General features: G+C 56.2%; 4 protein-coding genes across 4 annotated transcripts; 2 read left to right on the forward strand and 2 right to left on the reverse strand.

Annotated features, from left to right (window-relative positions):
- Positions 1-217: 217 nt before the first annotated feature.
- On the forward strand, positions 218-2,849 carry PpBr36_04429 (uncharacterized protein; the record flags this gene model as incomplete). The annotated part of the gene is made up of 2 exons (XM_029891589.1): positions 218-593; positions 889-2,849. 2 exons carry the CDS (start codon positions 218-220, stop codon positions 2,847-2,849), a joined length of 2,337 nt encoding a protein of 778 aa, XP_029749497.1.
- Positions 2,850-3,665: 816 nt separating this feature from the next.
- Positions 3,666-7,910, forward strand: PpBr36_04430 (uncharacterized protein; the record flags this gene model as incomplete). The annotated part of the gene is made up of 2 exons (XM_029891590.1): positions 3,666-4,100; positions 4,179-7,910. The coding sequence occupies 2 exons, from the start codon at positions 3,666-3,668 to the stop codon at positions 7,908-7,910; spliced, it is 4,167 nt and encodes a 1,388-aa protein (XP_029750323.1).
- Positions 7,911-8,172: 262 nt separating this feature from the next.
- Positions 8,173-9,021, reverse strand: PpBr36_04431 (uncharacterized protein; the record flags this gene model as incomplete). Its single annotated transcript, XM_029891591.1, has 1 exon — positions 8,173-9,021. The coding sequence occupies one exon, from the start codon at positions 9,019-9,021 to the stop codon at positions 8,173-8,175; it is 849 nt and encodes a 282-aa protein (XP_029750322.1).
- Positions 9,022-9,838: 817 nt separating this feature from the next.
- On the reverse strand, positions 9,839-11,816 carry PpBr36_04432 (uncharacterized protein; the record flags this gene model as incomplete). The annotated part of the gene is made up of 10 exons (XM_029891592.1): positions 9,839-10,032; positions 10,163-10,253; positions 10,330-10,541; positions 10,622-10,672; positions 10,732-10,890; positions 10,971-10,978; positions 11,064-11,135; positions 11,237-11,250; positions 11,356-11,515; positions 11,686-11,816. The coding sequence occupies 10 exons, from the start codon at positions 11,814-11,816 to the stop codon at positions 9,839-9,841; spliced, it is 1,092 nt and encodes a 363-aa protein (XP_029750321.1).
- Between the last annotated feature and the right edge of the window lie 350 nt (positions 11,817-12,166).

Below are 12,166 nucleotides of genomic sequence, written 5' to 3' on the forward strand. Positions count from 1 at the left end.
CCCTACATACTTGGTCAAAGAATACAACAGTCATTATCACACTCCTCTCTACACCGCTCAGCACAGCTGGGCTGGCTAGAGGAAAAAAAACAAAGGAAAAAAAAGGGTGGAGAGAATTATGACAGATATCATCCGAGCCCCTTCCTCGCGCCACCTGCGCTCGCCCACTGACGCAACGCCCGGCGTTCCCACAACTCAAAATCATCCACACCACGCCATGCTGACGAGGTCGGCCAGCCATCACGGCAGCAGTTCAGATCTTTACGTCTCGAACAGGCTACTGAACAACCCGGGCCAGCGCTCTGGTTCTCTGACTGCCGCCACTGCCCCGTCCTCGAGCAGCTTCCCCCCAGAGTCCGCCTCGTCATCGCCTCCTCACCATCGAAGCACGCCGGAGTCGCCCTCGCCCTCTTCGACGCTCGGGCACCCGGCAGCCTCGAGGAAACGTGGCCCGTCGACGCTGGATCTCGAGACACATACGGACGGTGGCTCCAGCGGTCGACCTCGCGTCGAACCCATCCAGATCAGGAGCCCCAAAGGCGATCATATCTGTCTGTGCACGCCGGCTCCCAAGATTCGGAGGCCTCGGAACGGTGAGTAGATTTTGTTTGTTGTCGTTGTTCTTATTCCTCTTTCGTCTACCTTGACTCCTTGATCATTGTCGTTTTCAATTCTTGAGCCCTTGTCTTGTATGATAGTACGATATTTGTTTTCATACTCATGAAGAGAAACCCCTACACAATCATTTTCTTACCAAGAAGAGAGACAATACTCTCTAGTACAATCGTGAGGACATAAAAAAAAAAAAAAAAAACTCTCCCGGACTTGATAGCTCGGAGCAACGCCGATTTTGCTGGGAAGTAGTAGCTGACAATCTTACCTTTGCAGCCTTTATTCTCTACCGAACCCACCACCAAGCCCGGATCGTGGCCGAGAACCCCAAGCTCCCCAACCCAGAAATCTCCAAGATCATCGGCTTGCAGTGGCACGACGAGCCCGAATCGGTCAAAGAGACCTGGAAGAGGCTCGCGGAAGAAGACAAGCGCAAGCACGCGCGACTTTACCCAAACTACAAGTTCCAGCCTCGTCGTGGCGGGAAGCCCGGCTCGGCGGCTAGAACATCATCGTTGAGCGAAGGCTCCGATCCGAGTCACTGTGTCAATTGCGGTGGCAGGTCCATCACCACGCCCAACACGCCTCCGCTGCCCGGATCAGTATTGACGCCCGTCGCAATGTCTCACAAGATGGCAGGCGGTCCGCACAGTAGCCAGTCTATCTACCCACCCTCTGGCCGAGCAGGCCCTGAACATGCCTACCCTAGTGGTCGGTTCATCTTTGGAGAAGAACGGGAGGTCATCTCATCGCCGTCCAAAAGACCCCGGCTTGACAGCGATGGCGCCTACTACCACCACCCGATGCAGTCCCCACCGCCGCCGCAGCATCCGCAGAGTCCATACACGTCCGGACCTGCTAGGATCCGCTACGAACAGCACGGTCGCCATCCTTCTGTCGTCCGACGGCAGAGCCAAAATTATCGCAACCCAGCCGACAGTAATGGATACCCGCCACCACCAGGACACAGTCAGTCACAACAGTACCGAGGCACCATGGCTCCCCCTCCCCCTCCCCCGCCGGCGGCGCTTCGCCCATCCCTCGGATTCGGTCCCGACCGCAGGCCGACGCCCTCGCAGCCCCAGTTTGACGAGTCGCTGCGCCTGCCACCTCTCCAGTCACGAGCAGAGCCACAGAAGCCTCAGCAGACGCAACCTTCGCTGCAGCAGAAATCGCAGCATTCGCCCGTGTCACAGCGCCACCACGCACACCAGCCATCGACCACGGCGCCCCCGCCTGCGTTGGCGACGACTGCCGCCATCAGTCAGCGCGAGATCGAGGCGCGCAGCGTCGAAGCCATGGTCATGAGCATCCCCTACGCCAACAAGCTGCAGGTTCTGGAGCGCATCAGCCCGCCCCTGGCGCCGCCTGGCCCCAGCAGTCCTGTCGTGGAGACGCGCGGGCCCATAGTGGCCATCGAGGGTTCGCACCCGGGCCTGATGGAGGCCGTGGGTATGATCCTGCAGCGCGTGCTCGAGGAGTCTCGCGAGTGTGCCGTCAAGACCTGGTCGGACGGCAAACCGCCTGCCACGACGGCGGGTGATCACGTCATGGAGGAGCAGCCGCAAGACGCCGCGAGCACTCCAGACGGCGACCGGACCCCTAGGGCGGGAGAAAAGAGAACTGCGGCAAACGCCGTCATCGAGGACAACACATCGGACACCCTGGAGGCGACAAACAGCGTAGCCGAGTCCGACGCGGAGATGAGCGACGCGCCGAGCGTCTCACGCCGCAAGTCGTCGTCGGACGAGTCCGCCGCACAGCAGCCGGGCGGCCTCAGTGCGTTCCTCCCCTACCTCGGCAAGATACAGGAGTGGCACCGCAGGTCGGACGAGATAGTCAAGTTTGTCACGACCAAGCCCGTGGGCGCGAGCGGCAGGGACAACAGGACGCCGGTGGCGCTGATCACGGGCGGCTTCAGCCTGCACATCTCGGACTGGTTCGCGTCGCGGGTGAGCATCACGGACGCCTACGCGCCCGTCGACCACTGGCAGTGGATGGCGACGCTGTGGCGCGGCATCGTGGGCCCGGACCTGGTCGTCTACGTGCGCAAGTCCAAGGCCGAAGACATCAGGGCATTTGGCGCCGTCGAGGTCAAGAGCCCGCGGCTGATCGTCGTGCGCGTCGACCCGCCGGTCGGCGAGGTTCAGCCGCGGCTTAGCGAGTCCATGAAGCGCCGGGTTGGCTTTGAGATTATGGAGTGGGTGCGAGGCGGAAGCTTCCGTCAGGGATTCTGAGCTATGGCACAATATCCAGTGGATGATGGGGTGAGATTTCCGGTTTTTGATCAAGGAGACACCAGAAAATATTGGGTATTGGGGACTTTGCGTTGGAAAATGGGTTGTATTGAAGCAACTTTGCTCTCAAATTTTGGATTTCTTGGGCTATTTTTTTTTTTTTTTTTTTTTTTTTTCCCTCCACAAAATTGATGTTTGTTTGTGCTTATTTTTCTTCTGTAATTCGTTTTTGTTCTGTCAAAATTGATAAATTTTATTTTTATTTCTATTCTTCTTTGGAGACGATGGGAAAGGGAAACGGGAGTAGCTGATAATTGTTAATTAGTTACACCTGACAGAAGATCATTAGTTTTCGGCAATTAACTTACCGACTGTAGCAATGCCAACTCGTCGAGCAAGCAAGGTACGTACGCCTTGCACCCCTGCCGACAAGGCTCGTGCACGGGTGGTCCCCTATGCTCCACTCCACCCATCCCCTTGCAGCCACTCACCCAATGACGGAACAACGCGATCGACGCGGTTGGATCGAGCTTGCTGGTTGTTTTCGATAGCGGACTGGAAAACAAACGTCCCACATACGATCGGCAACGTAAGGGCGAAAGGCACGGTGAATAGACGACACCACACCGCCCGAAACAAACCTCGAAAACGACCAATCGTCTAGGCTCTCTGATTCTATTTCGCGAACCAGTTGTCGATTCTTACGAGCCTGAAGAATAAGGGAGGGGGCAAGACCAACCTTGCAGGAGACCTCACCGACGACGCCTTGACGACCGAAATGTCAGACCACCGCACTTCTCAATCGACCTTGCCATCATGACGAATGTGCTGGCACTCGGCCAGACGGTCGAGCTTAGCGATGGCCGAACAGCCATCGTCCGCTTCATCGGCCGCACCGGTTTCGCCCAAGGTGACTGGCTAGGTGTTGAGCTCCCCGACGACTCTGGCAAGAATGACGGTAGCGTCCAGGGCGAGAGGTACTTTGAATGCGACAGCAACCATGGAATGTTTGTTCGCCCGAGCACAGTTTGTATTGTTTCCGATGCGCCTGAGCCACCACCGGAACCGGCCAAGACGGCAGCCCCAGCGGCCAAGAAGCCGGCAGGCGGCAGGACAAGTATGTTTAATGGCGGTGGAGGAATGACAGCCCGTGGCACCGGTGGTGACCCGAATCTTGCACGAAGGATGAGTATGAATGCTCCGAGTCCAAGCCCGGTACCTAAGACTTCCAGGCCGTCGAGCATTGTAAGAGTATGTGCTGCCATCTTCCTATCTTCTTGTGCCTAGACAAGACCACGACATATATCTGACGTTTCATGCTTCTCCCAGTCTCCCACAAAGTCACCGACCAAGCAATTCGCAACAGCACCTACCAGTGGAACCAGCACCCGGACAGGCACTCCTTCAAATGCCACCGGCGGCAGGGCAGTCTCAATGGGGGCCAAGGTTGCCAGGCCCGCCGCAGCCGGTGCGACGCGAACATCCATGGGGCCGCCATCACTACCAGCATCTCGGACATCCAGGCCCTCGTCAACCTCGAGTAGAGTCGCCTCTGGCACTTCGGGTGCTCCAACGAGGACCTTGAGCGGCCGCTCGTCCTTGGCGGGGGGAGCTCGCACATTGGGAACACGCCCATCGGTTGGAGCACGCGGCGGTGCAGCTTCAGGCCAAGCGCCTGGCAGGACGGCTGTGAATAAGCGGGCGAGCGAAGACTCTTCGTCATCTAAGGGAGAGCTCGAGATATTGTCACCGCAGCCCACAAGCCCCGTCAGGTCGAGAGCTGCTGCTCTGGAGAGGCTAACAGCGTCTCCTGCCGCTGCAGCTGCTGCCAAAAAGCGCCCCGCTGCTTCAGCGACCGCAACTGCATCTGCACCCGTACCTGCACCTGCAGCTAACCGGCAGACCAACACAAACGCCGCGGCGTTGACTCGAGAAATTGAGAATCTTAATTCGAAGCTGGCCATTTTGGAGAGAAAGAGGGCAGAAGACAGGGAGAAGATAAAGGAACTGGAGTTAGTTCAGGGAGAACGTGACAAGTATCATGCCATCATCCAGAAGCTTCAGGCAAAGCTTCAGCCTCAACAAGCCGAGCTTGCTGAGCTCCGAAAGCAACTAAAGGAGGCCGAGGCTAGGTTTGAATCCGTAGAGAACATGCAAATGGAGCATGACCAGGTGCTGGAGCTGGCAACGCTCGATCGAGAAATGGCCGAAGAAACTGCTGAGGTTCTCAAACAGGAGCTTTCTGACGTCAAGATGAGACTGGAAGAGCTCGAGCTTGAAGTCGAGATCCTCAGGGAGGAGAACGAGGAGTTCAATAAGGGCATATCACCGGAAGAGCGGTCCAGCGCGGGCTGGCTACAGATGGAGAGAAACAATGAACGGATGAGGGAAGCTCTCATTCGGCTGAGGGACATGTCACAACAACAAGAGAAGGAAATGCAAGACCAGATCAAAAGTCTTGAGCTAGACCTCAAGGAGGCTGGAGATGTTCAAGCGCAGCTCGAGGCCGCCAAAGAAAAGCTATCAACGTCGGAAAACGTGATTGAGGATCTCAGATCTCAGCTCGAGACAGCTTTGGGCGCCGAGGAGATGATTGAGGACCTCACGGACAGAAACATGTCGCAGGCCGAGAAGATCGAGGAGCTCAAGGCTGAGATTGAAGACCTCGAAAGCTTGAAGGAGATTGCCGACGAGCTTGAAGCAAACCATGTCCAACATGAACGCGAGCTTCAGGAGGAGATTGACTTCAAGAACGCTGTGATCGCCGAGCAGGCGCGCAGGTTTACTCAGCAAGAGGAGAACATGGAGGAGATGGAGTACACCCTCTCCCGTTTCCGAGAACTGGTCACGAGCTTGCAGACAGATCTCGAAGACATGAGAGCATCTAATGCTGTCAACGAGACGGAATCAGAGCAGCTCAACAGCAAATCTCGTGCCATGATGGACCTGAACATGAAGCTTCAGCTTTCCGCGTCCAAGGCCCAGGTCAAGACGATAGACCTGGAGCTGCGTCGCATGGAGGCGCAAGAAGCAGCACAGCATCTGGAGATTGTCAAGATGTTCCTGCCAGAAACATACGATGCCGACAAGGACTCTGTCATGGCGCTTCTAAGGTTCCGTCGCCTGGCATTCAAGGCTAATCTACTGAACGGCTTCATTCGGGAGCGCGTCAATAGGGACCCGCACCCAGGCCACGAAGACGACGTGTTTGCTGGTTGCGATGCCGTCGACAAGCTGACGTGGGTTGCGGCTATGTGCGACCGATTTGTCAATGCCATCACTCACTGCTCCCTCGAACGCTTCGCTCGCTTTGAGGGTGCCCTGTACGAGCTGGAGCCTGTAGAGAGAGCACTGAACGCCTGGATTGATGGTTTGCGCCGCGACGAACTCAAGGAGAGCCAGTGTGCATCGGAGCTGTCTCGTTCCCTTGCCTTGATGACACACCTAGGCGAGGTCCACATAGCCCCGGCTAACGAGGATTTGATGGCCTTCGCTGATGACGTGCATATGCGAACGCAGCTCGTGCAGAGTCATCTGGAGTCCGCAGCCTCGACAGTCCACGCCGTCAGGGCCATGGTGCAACGCGTCATTCCACCAGTTGGAGAGGACGACGAACTAGCTCAGCACTTTGCACGCAAGGCCGAGACTCTCATTAGCCAGACCCGCAGCACCAAGGTGGTCGCCGGCAAGACCTTGAGAGCACTGGAGGATATGCGGGCACGGTCGCTCGCTCTATCGCCCGAGACTTCGGCTGAGGCGTTTGAGCAAGCCGAGACGGCTGCTCGCGGCCTCGCCTCGCTCGCCCGGCAAATCGGACTTGACCTTCACATGCTACTCAGTCAGGAAGGACGGGAGGAGCCCTATACATACATCGAGGTCCAATCGACGGTTCACAGGACGGTGCAGGCTGTCACGGGCACGAGCGAGTCGGATCTTTTCTCCGCCTACCTGACGCAGCTACGCCTTCTCTCCACACAGATGAACGATCTTGCCAGCCAGGCAATGGACCTTGGTCAGACGCAAGAGTTTGAGAAGCCGCAAGCTCCGTGGATCGTGCGGGCCCAGGAACTCAAGGCGCAACGGACAGCCCCGGCCGACGCCGAGGAGGAGATGCGTCACCTGCGCGAAGAGTACAACGAGGCGCGTCGCCAGGTGGCTATGCGCGAGGAAGGACTCAGCACGGCACAGGTCAAGATCGAGACGCTCGAGGCCCGCATGCGCGATGCAAACACTAAGTCGTCGCGCATTGCCGAGCTTGAGGCACACCTGGAGCAGCTGAAGCAGGTCGTGGCGTCGCGCGAAGACGATCTTGTCAAGCAGGACCGCGAGGCCAAGGCGCTGGAGGCCGACCGTGACAAGTGGAAGAAGGCGGCCAGCGACGCGGCGCGCGGCGGCGCTGTGGCTGGGCAACGGGCCAACGCGGGTGCCGGTGTAGGACACGAACGAGCAGTTGCCACCGCTCGGCAGATGGACGCACTCAAGGAGGAGATTGAGGCGCTGCAGTCTGCCGTGCGCTATCTCCGCGAGGACAACAGACGGGCCAGGACGACCGAGCAGGGCATGCATGACTGGCTTGCGGAGCCGCTCAGGCGCGAGCAACCCGTATCAGAAAGGAGGAAGGCACTTGTCGCAGCCGAAGGCAAGGATGCGCTGGCGGAGTTGCTGCGCATGGCCGGCTCCGCGACAGTGTTCGACCTGTCCACACTAAAGAGCGATGCCTCGGTAGGGAAGAACCTAGGCTCGTGGCGGCCTATCAAGTCGACGCCCAGGTACCACGCGGCCAAACAAGCCGAAGACCTTGCGGTCTGGCGCAGTTGGCAGGACTCAGTCAAGGAAAAGTCACATACATTGTTGGTGCAGGAAATGGCAGCATCTTCAGCCCCTTCTGCTGCAGCCGCCCCCAAGTCGTCTGAGGCAGCCAGGGCGGCTCGAAAGGCAGCTGCGAGGCTGCAGATTCGATTGCCAGGTGCAGACGGCAAGATGATGAGTGGCGGTGGGAACGTGCAAATCGTTGGGTCGAGGGAGTGGGAAGGTCTGCAAGGTCGACTTGCGGCCGTTTGAGAAGCGATATACGGCGTTTCGGGATATAGATGATTTTGTTTTCCTGTTATTTACATGGGTATACCCCCCTTGTTACTATTGTTTGTTTATATTTTTTTTCCCCCCTGGTTCGATGGATTTTTGTGGCTTGGGCGAATTAGCCGGACCGGTTTGAGTAGACTGGGGAGGCATTGCATTACGATGCTTCTTCTGTAAACATGATCACACATCTCCTCTGATTCATCTGATAACAACACCAAGGCGGGGGTCCATCGTGACTATCTCACTTCTTTCCCTTTTTCTTTGCCTTCTTCTCCTCGCTAGGACCACTCCCACTTGAACCGGCTCCCTGACCCGCCGCAGCAGCCAACATGCTCGCCATGTCGCCGGCGCCTCCCGGCCCACCCAGGCCCTGCATATCCTTCATCATGTCCTGCAAAAAGTTCTCGGTGACGCCACCACCGGTGACGGCGGGACTGTAGTGCGGCACCAGCTCGCCGAGCTTCCAGCCCCTGGGCACGGCAGGCTTGGGCCACGGCTTGCCGGCCTCGGGCATCTGCAAGCCGGGGACGGCGACGGACCTGAGGGCGCGGCAGTTCTCGGTGGCCGGGTTCTCGCGCAGGTGCTTGGCGACCAGCAGATACAGATGGTGCTTGTTCTTGACGTGCGGGTTCCCCGACCCCTTGACCTTGACCTTGACGCGGCCCGGGTTGGCCCAGTCGCGCGGGTGCGTCTTGGTCGGCTCGAACAGCGCCTGTAGCTGCAGGTTGCCGCAGGCCTGGGCGATCTCGCGCGCCAGCGGGTTCCGCACCGCCTCGGACCGCTTCACGCGCCGGCCCTCGGCGCGCGTCCGCGTCGCGTCAAAGTAAACCGGGTACAGGCACTGAAAGTCGGCGAACTGCGAGGCGTCGCTGACATGTTGTTGTTGTTGTTGTTGTTGTTGTTGTTGTTGGGCGAGGTGATGCGGTGCTGCTGCTGGTCTGCTCGGGAGGGTCTGGGTGGCGGGTCTTTGTTGCTGCGGGTTGATGCGCTGGATGATGTCGGCGTCGTCGAACTCGTCAATGTCGGCCTCTGAGGGGTCCGAGTTGTTGTCGTCGCTGTCCGACACTTCTTCTACCCTTGGGTGTGACATTTTTGTTCTCTGATCTGTATTTATTTCCCTCTTCCCTCCCGTTTCGGTGGAGCCTTGGTGACTATGAAGGTTGATTTGTGGCGGTGTCCTCTGCCTGGCACCCTTGGGTCGTAGTGGTCTGCGCTTGTGCTCAGAGGCCTGAGTGGTGCGGAAGGTCCTGAATGAGGTAGTGGTGTTGGAGGGTGCAGTCGTCGGAGGGTGCAGTTGCTTGGAAGGGCCTCGTTGAGCAATAGTGATGTTGGGAAAAAACGTGGGGGGTGGTGTAGTGCGTCGGCGGGGCTGCAGAGCCACTAATGAGCCGCGGTTTCTTAGGCGGTAGTCCCGATCAAATCGCGAGTGGGGCTCTGATAGCGGATTGTGGGGGAAAGAGGATTCGGAGACTCACAGGCTTGAGCCTCCTTTGTCATATGAGGGTGGAGTGGAGAGTTCTTATTCCTTTTTAATAAAGCATAAAAAAATCATGTCAACGACAAGCATTCCCACTTGGTCGATTGCTTTTTGCACGCCCTTTTTACAAAGTATAAGACGCAGGTACCTAATTCAAATGTCGCATTTTGCATCTACAAAGCCTTGCATCTGCCGTGAGCAATATTGAAGGCATCGAGTCATCTAACAGTAATGACAGCCTAGTTCACTTGGTGCATTGAAAACACTCGAGTCTCATCTGAACGAACGGCTCAATTTATTTACGTACGCTTGCTTGCTAATGCATAGGGGGTATCTAGTATGTCAAAGCAGACCAAGCACTGGGCATAAATGACTTGTTTGCTTCCAAACGACCAGACAAAGCTTGAGCTTCTAGACATCATCTCATTACTCATTCATACTTGTAGCAGAGTCTGCCTCCAGCAGTATCCATCACGTCACGAATAGTGAGCGGCTCGCTGAAGCCAGGGTACTCGAGAACATGATTGATCGTGATGTTCTGGTACTCGACGTCGCCAAAGAAGTTGAAGGGGTAGGCGAACATGGTGTCGGGTCCGGAAACGTCGCTCTTGCGCTTGGGCCAGTCTGGATCGAGCAAGCCAGGTCACGATCAGCAAGCAGAAAAAAAAAAAAGAAAAGAAAAGAAAAGAGAGAATCAGAAAAAAGGCTGATGGTGAATTTAAGGAAAGGGGGGATCGTCAAGATCCGGACTCACCCATGCGCTGCCACACGTCCCAAATCCTATCAAGGCCGGCGTGGATGAAGTAGAAGAGAGGGTCACCAGGCGACGAGAAGGTATCAGCGGCCTGGAAAGCATGGATCAGTTGTTTGACGATACAAATGGGATCCGTCCCCCGCGGACAAGGGATCTGCCTGTCTTACCTCGCCAACCTGGCCTCCAATGCTCAGGTGCATACCACCATGGATTGTCATGTCCTCAACGCTGAAGCTAAAACCCTGGATCCAGCGGTTAAAGTCCCAAAAGTTGGTGTTCGCCAAGGTCTTGCTGATCACCTCGTCACTCATAGAAGTCGATGCAAGAGTCGGGCTCAAATCACGGCGAAGGCAGTGGGGCTGGGGCTCCAGGGAGTCGCCTGAAATATTTGGTCGAGCCAGGTTAGCCGCTGCTGGTGAGAATGCGGAACTTCACAGGGCTGAAGCGACCGTTGCATACCTAGACCCATGGGAACGGTGAGGTTGGCAAAGGGGCCCGTGGTGACGCAACCTGTACTGGCAGTCAGTAAAAGGGGGAATTCGCTGGAAGACGGATTCCCGTTTACGCACCTCCTCCAGTGCGGCCTGGGATTTCCGTCGGGGTCTTGATGGGGAACTCAATGGGCGAGCTCACATCCTCGATGAAAGCACCGTTGCCTCCCAAACCATAGACATCATCAAAGATGGGAGACTTGGCAAACTTCTCCATGGTGTTGTCATGCTCAATCCCTAAAGAAGGAGGATATGATTCAGGTCAGTTCGCAGCAGGTTCACATGTCACGATTGCACTGTGCTAAATTGCTCCTTACCCCAGTATCTGTATTGCGAATCCACAAAGCATGTTGGTAAGTGGATTTGGTTGAAAAGGAATCTAGGTTCATTTACCAAAGTCAAGCACTTACGGCAGGGTTCCTTTGAAACCACATAGAGACTTGAGTTCTGTCTCGTACAGGTACATCATCCACCGATGCCATCTGAAAATACAACAACACCATGACGGCCAGTCAGCAAACGTGTGGAGCATCTACCGGTACACCTACTCAATAATCGACATGACATATATAGTACTGCTTACGCCAGGAATTGGCCCTGTCGCTCAGAGGTCAGCCAGCCAGCCAGTTAGCCAGCAGATAGTAGAGGATCGATGGACGAGGGTGTGTCGTCTTGTTTCTCCTTAGAAGCGGACCCACTCACATTGAAATGCATCGCATGTCCAACCTTAATATGCATGCCCTGAAAGTCATCAAACCGGGACTTGGCTGCCGGGTAAAGGTCATTGCTCTTGCTGGGAGTAGACATTAAGCACTTGACAGCCTCAACATAGTGAAGCTTTTCGTTTTGGGACAGATCGCGCCTGCACCACGAGTTACAAGAGAATTTTGGTGGTTAGCAGCCGGTCAAAGTCAACCAGGACATACCTGAAGTTGGGTTGCGTTGAAGGACAGGGCACTAAAAAGAAAAAGCCGTGGACATGAGGGGTGTAAAGTAAGCAAGCCCACCCCAGTTCAAAGTTCAGTCACATACCATTCCCGGCGCACGACTGGTTGAACACACCGGTCGGTCTTCACCGGTCCAGGAGGGGTGGCGACAACTGGCCCGGGTCTCGCAAACAATAGCAGGCCCGAGGCCAGGATGGCAGACAAAGAACCGCGCATTGTCTCCAGAAAGCCCGTTAGTCTTTTAGGTTGGGTCGTTGAAGATTATGATAATGGACAAGAAGCCATCAACTCCAAAAAAAAGGGCAACAGGATCAAGATCACTTTATATAGTCTATGCCGCAAAGCATATCAGCAGGCTCAAGGTGGGCAATCCGGTACGGCGACACTTGTTTGCTGACATTTTTCTGCTAGGGTTGTTGGCTATTGATTTCAATTCGATAGATTGTTGCGGCAGTCCTTCCTCAAGGGGACAGCAGCCCGGGGATTTCTCGGTCCCTGCCCCTGCTCCCAATCGTTGCTGAGGTTGTATTAAGCAGCAAAAGACATGCCGCCTGCACCTGGAATAA

Source organism: Pyricularia pennisetigena, chromosome 6 (assembly GCF_004337985.1).
Source record: "Pyricularia pennisetigena strain Br36 chromosome 6, whole genome shotgun sequence".
NCBI lineage: Eukaryota > Fungi > Ascomycota > Sordariomycetes > Magnaporthales > Pyriculariaceae > Pyricularia > Pyricularia pennisetigena.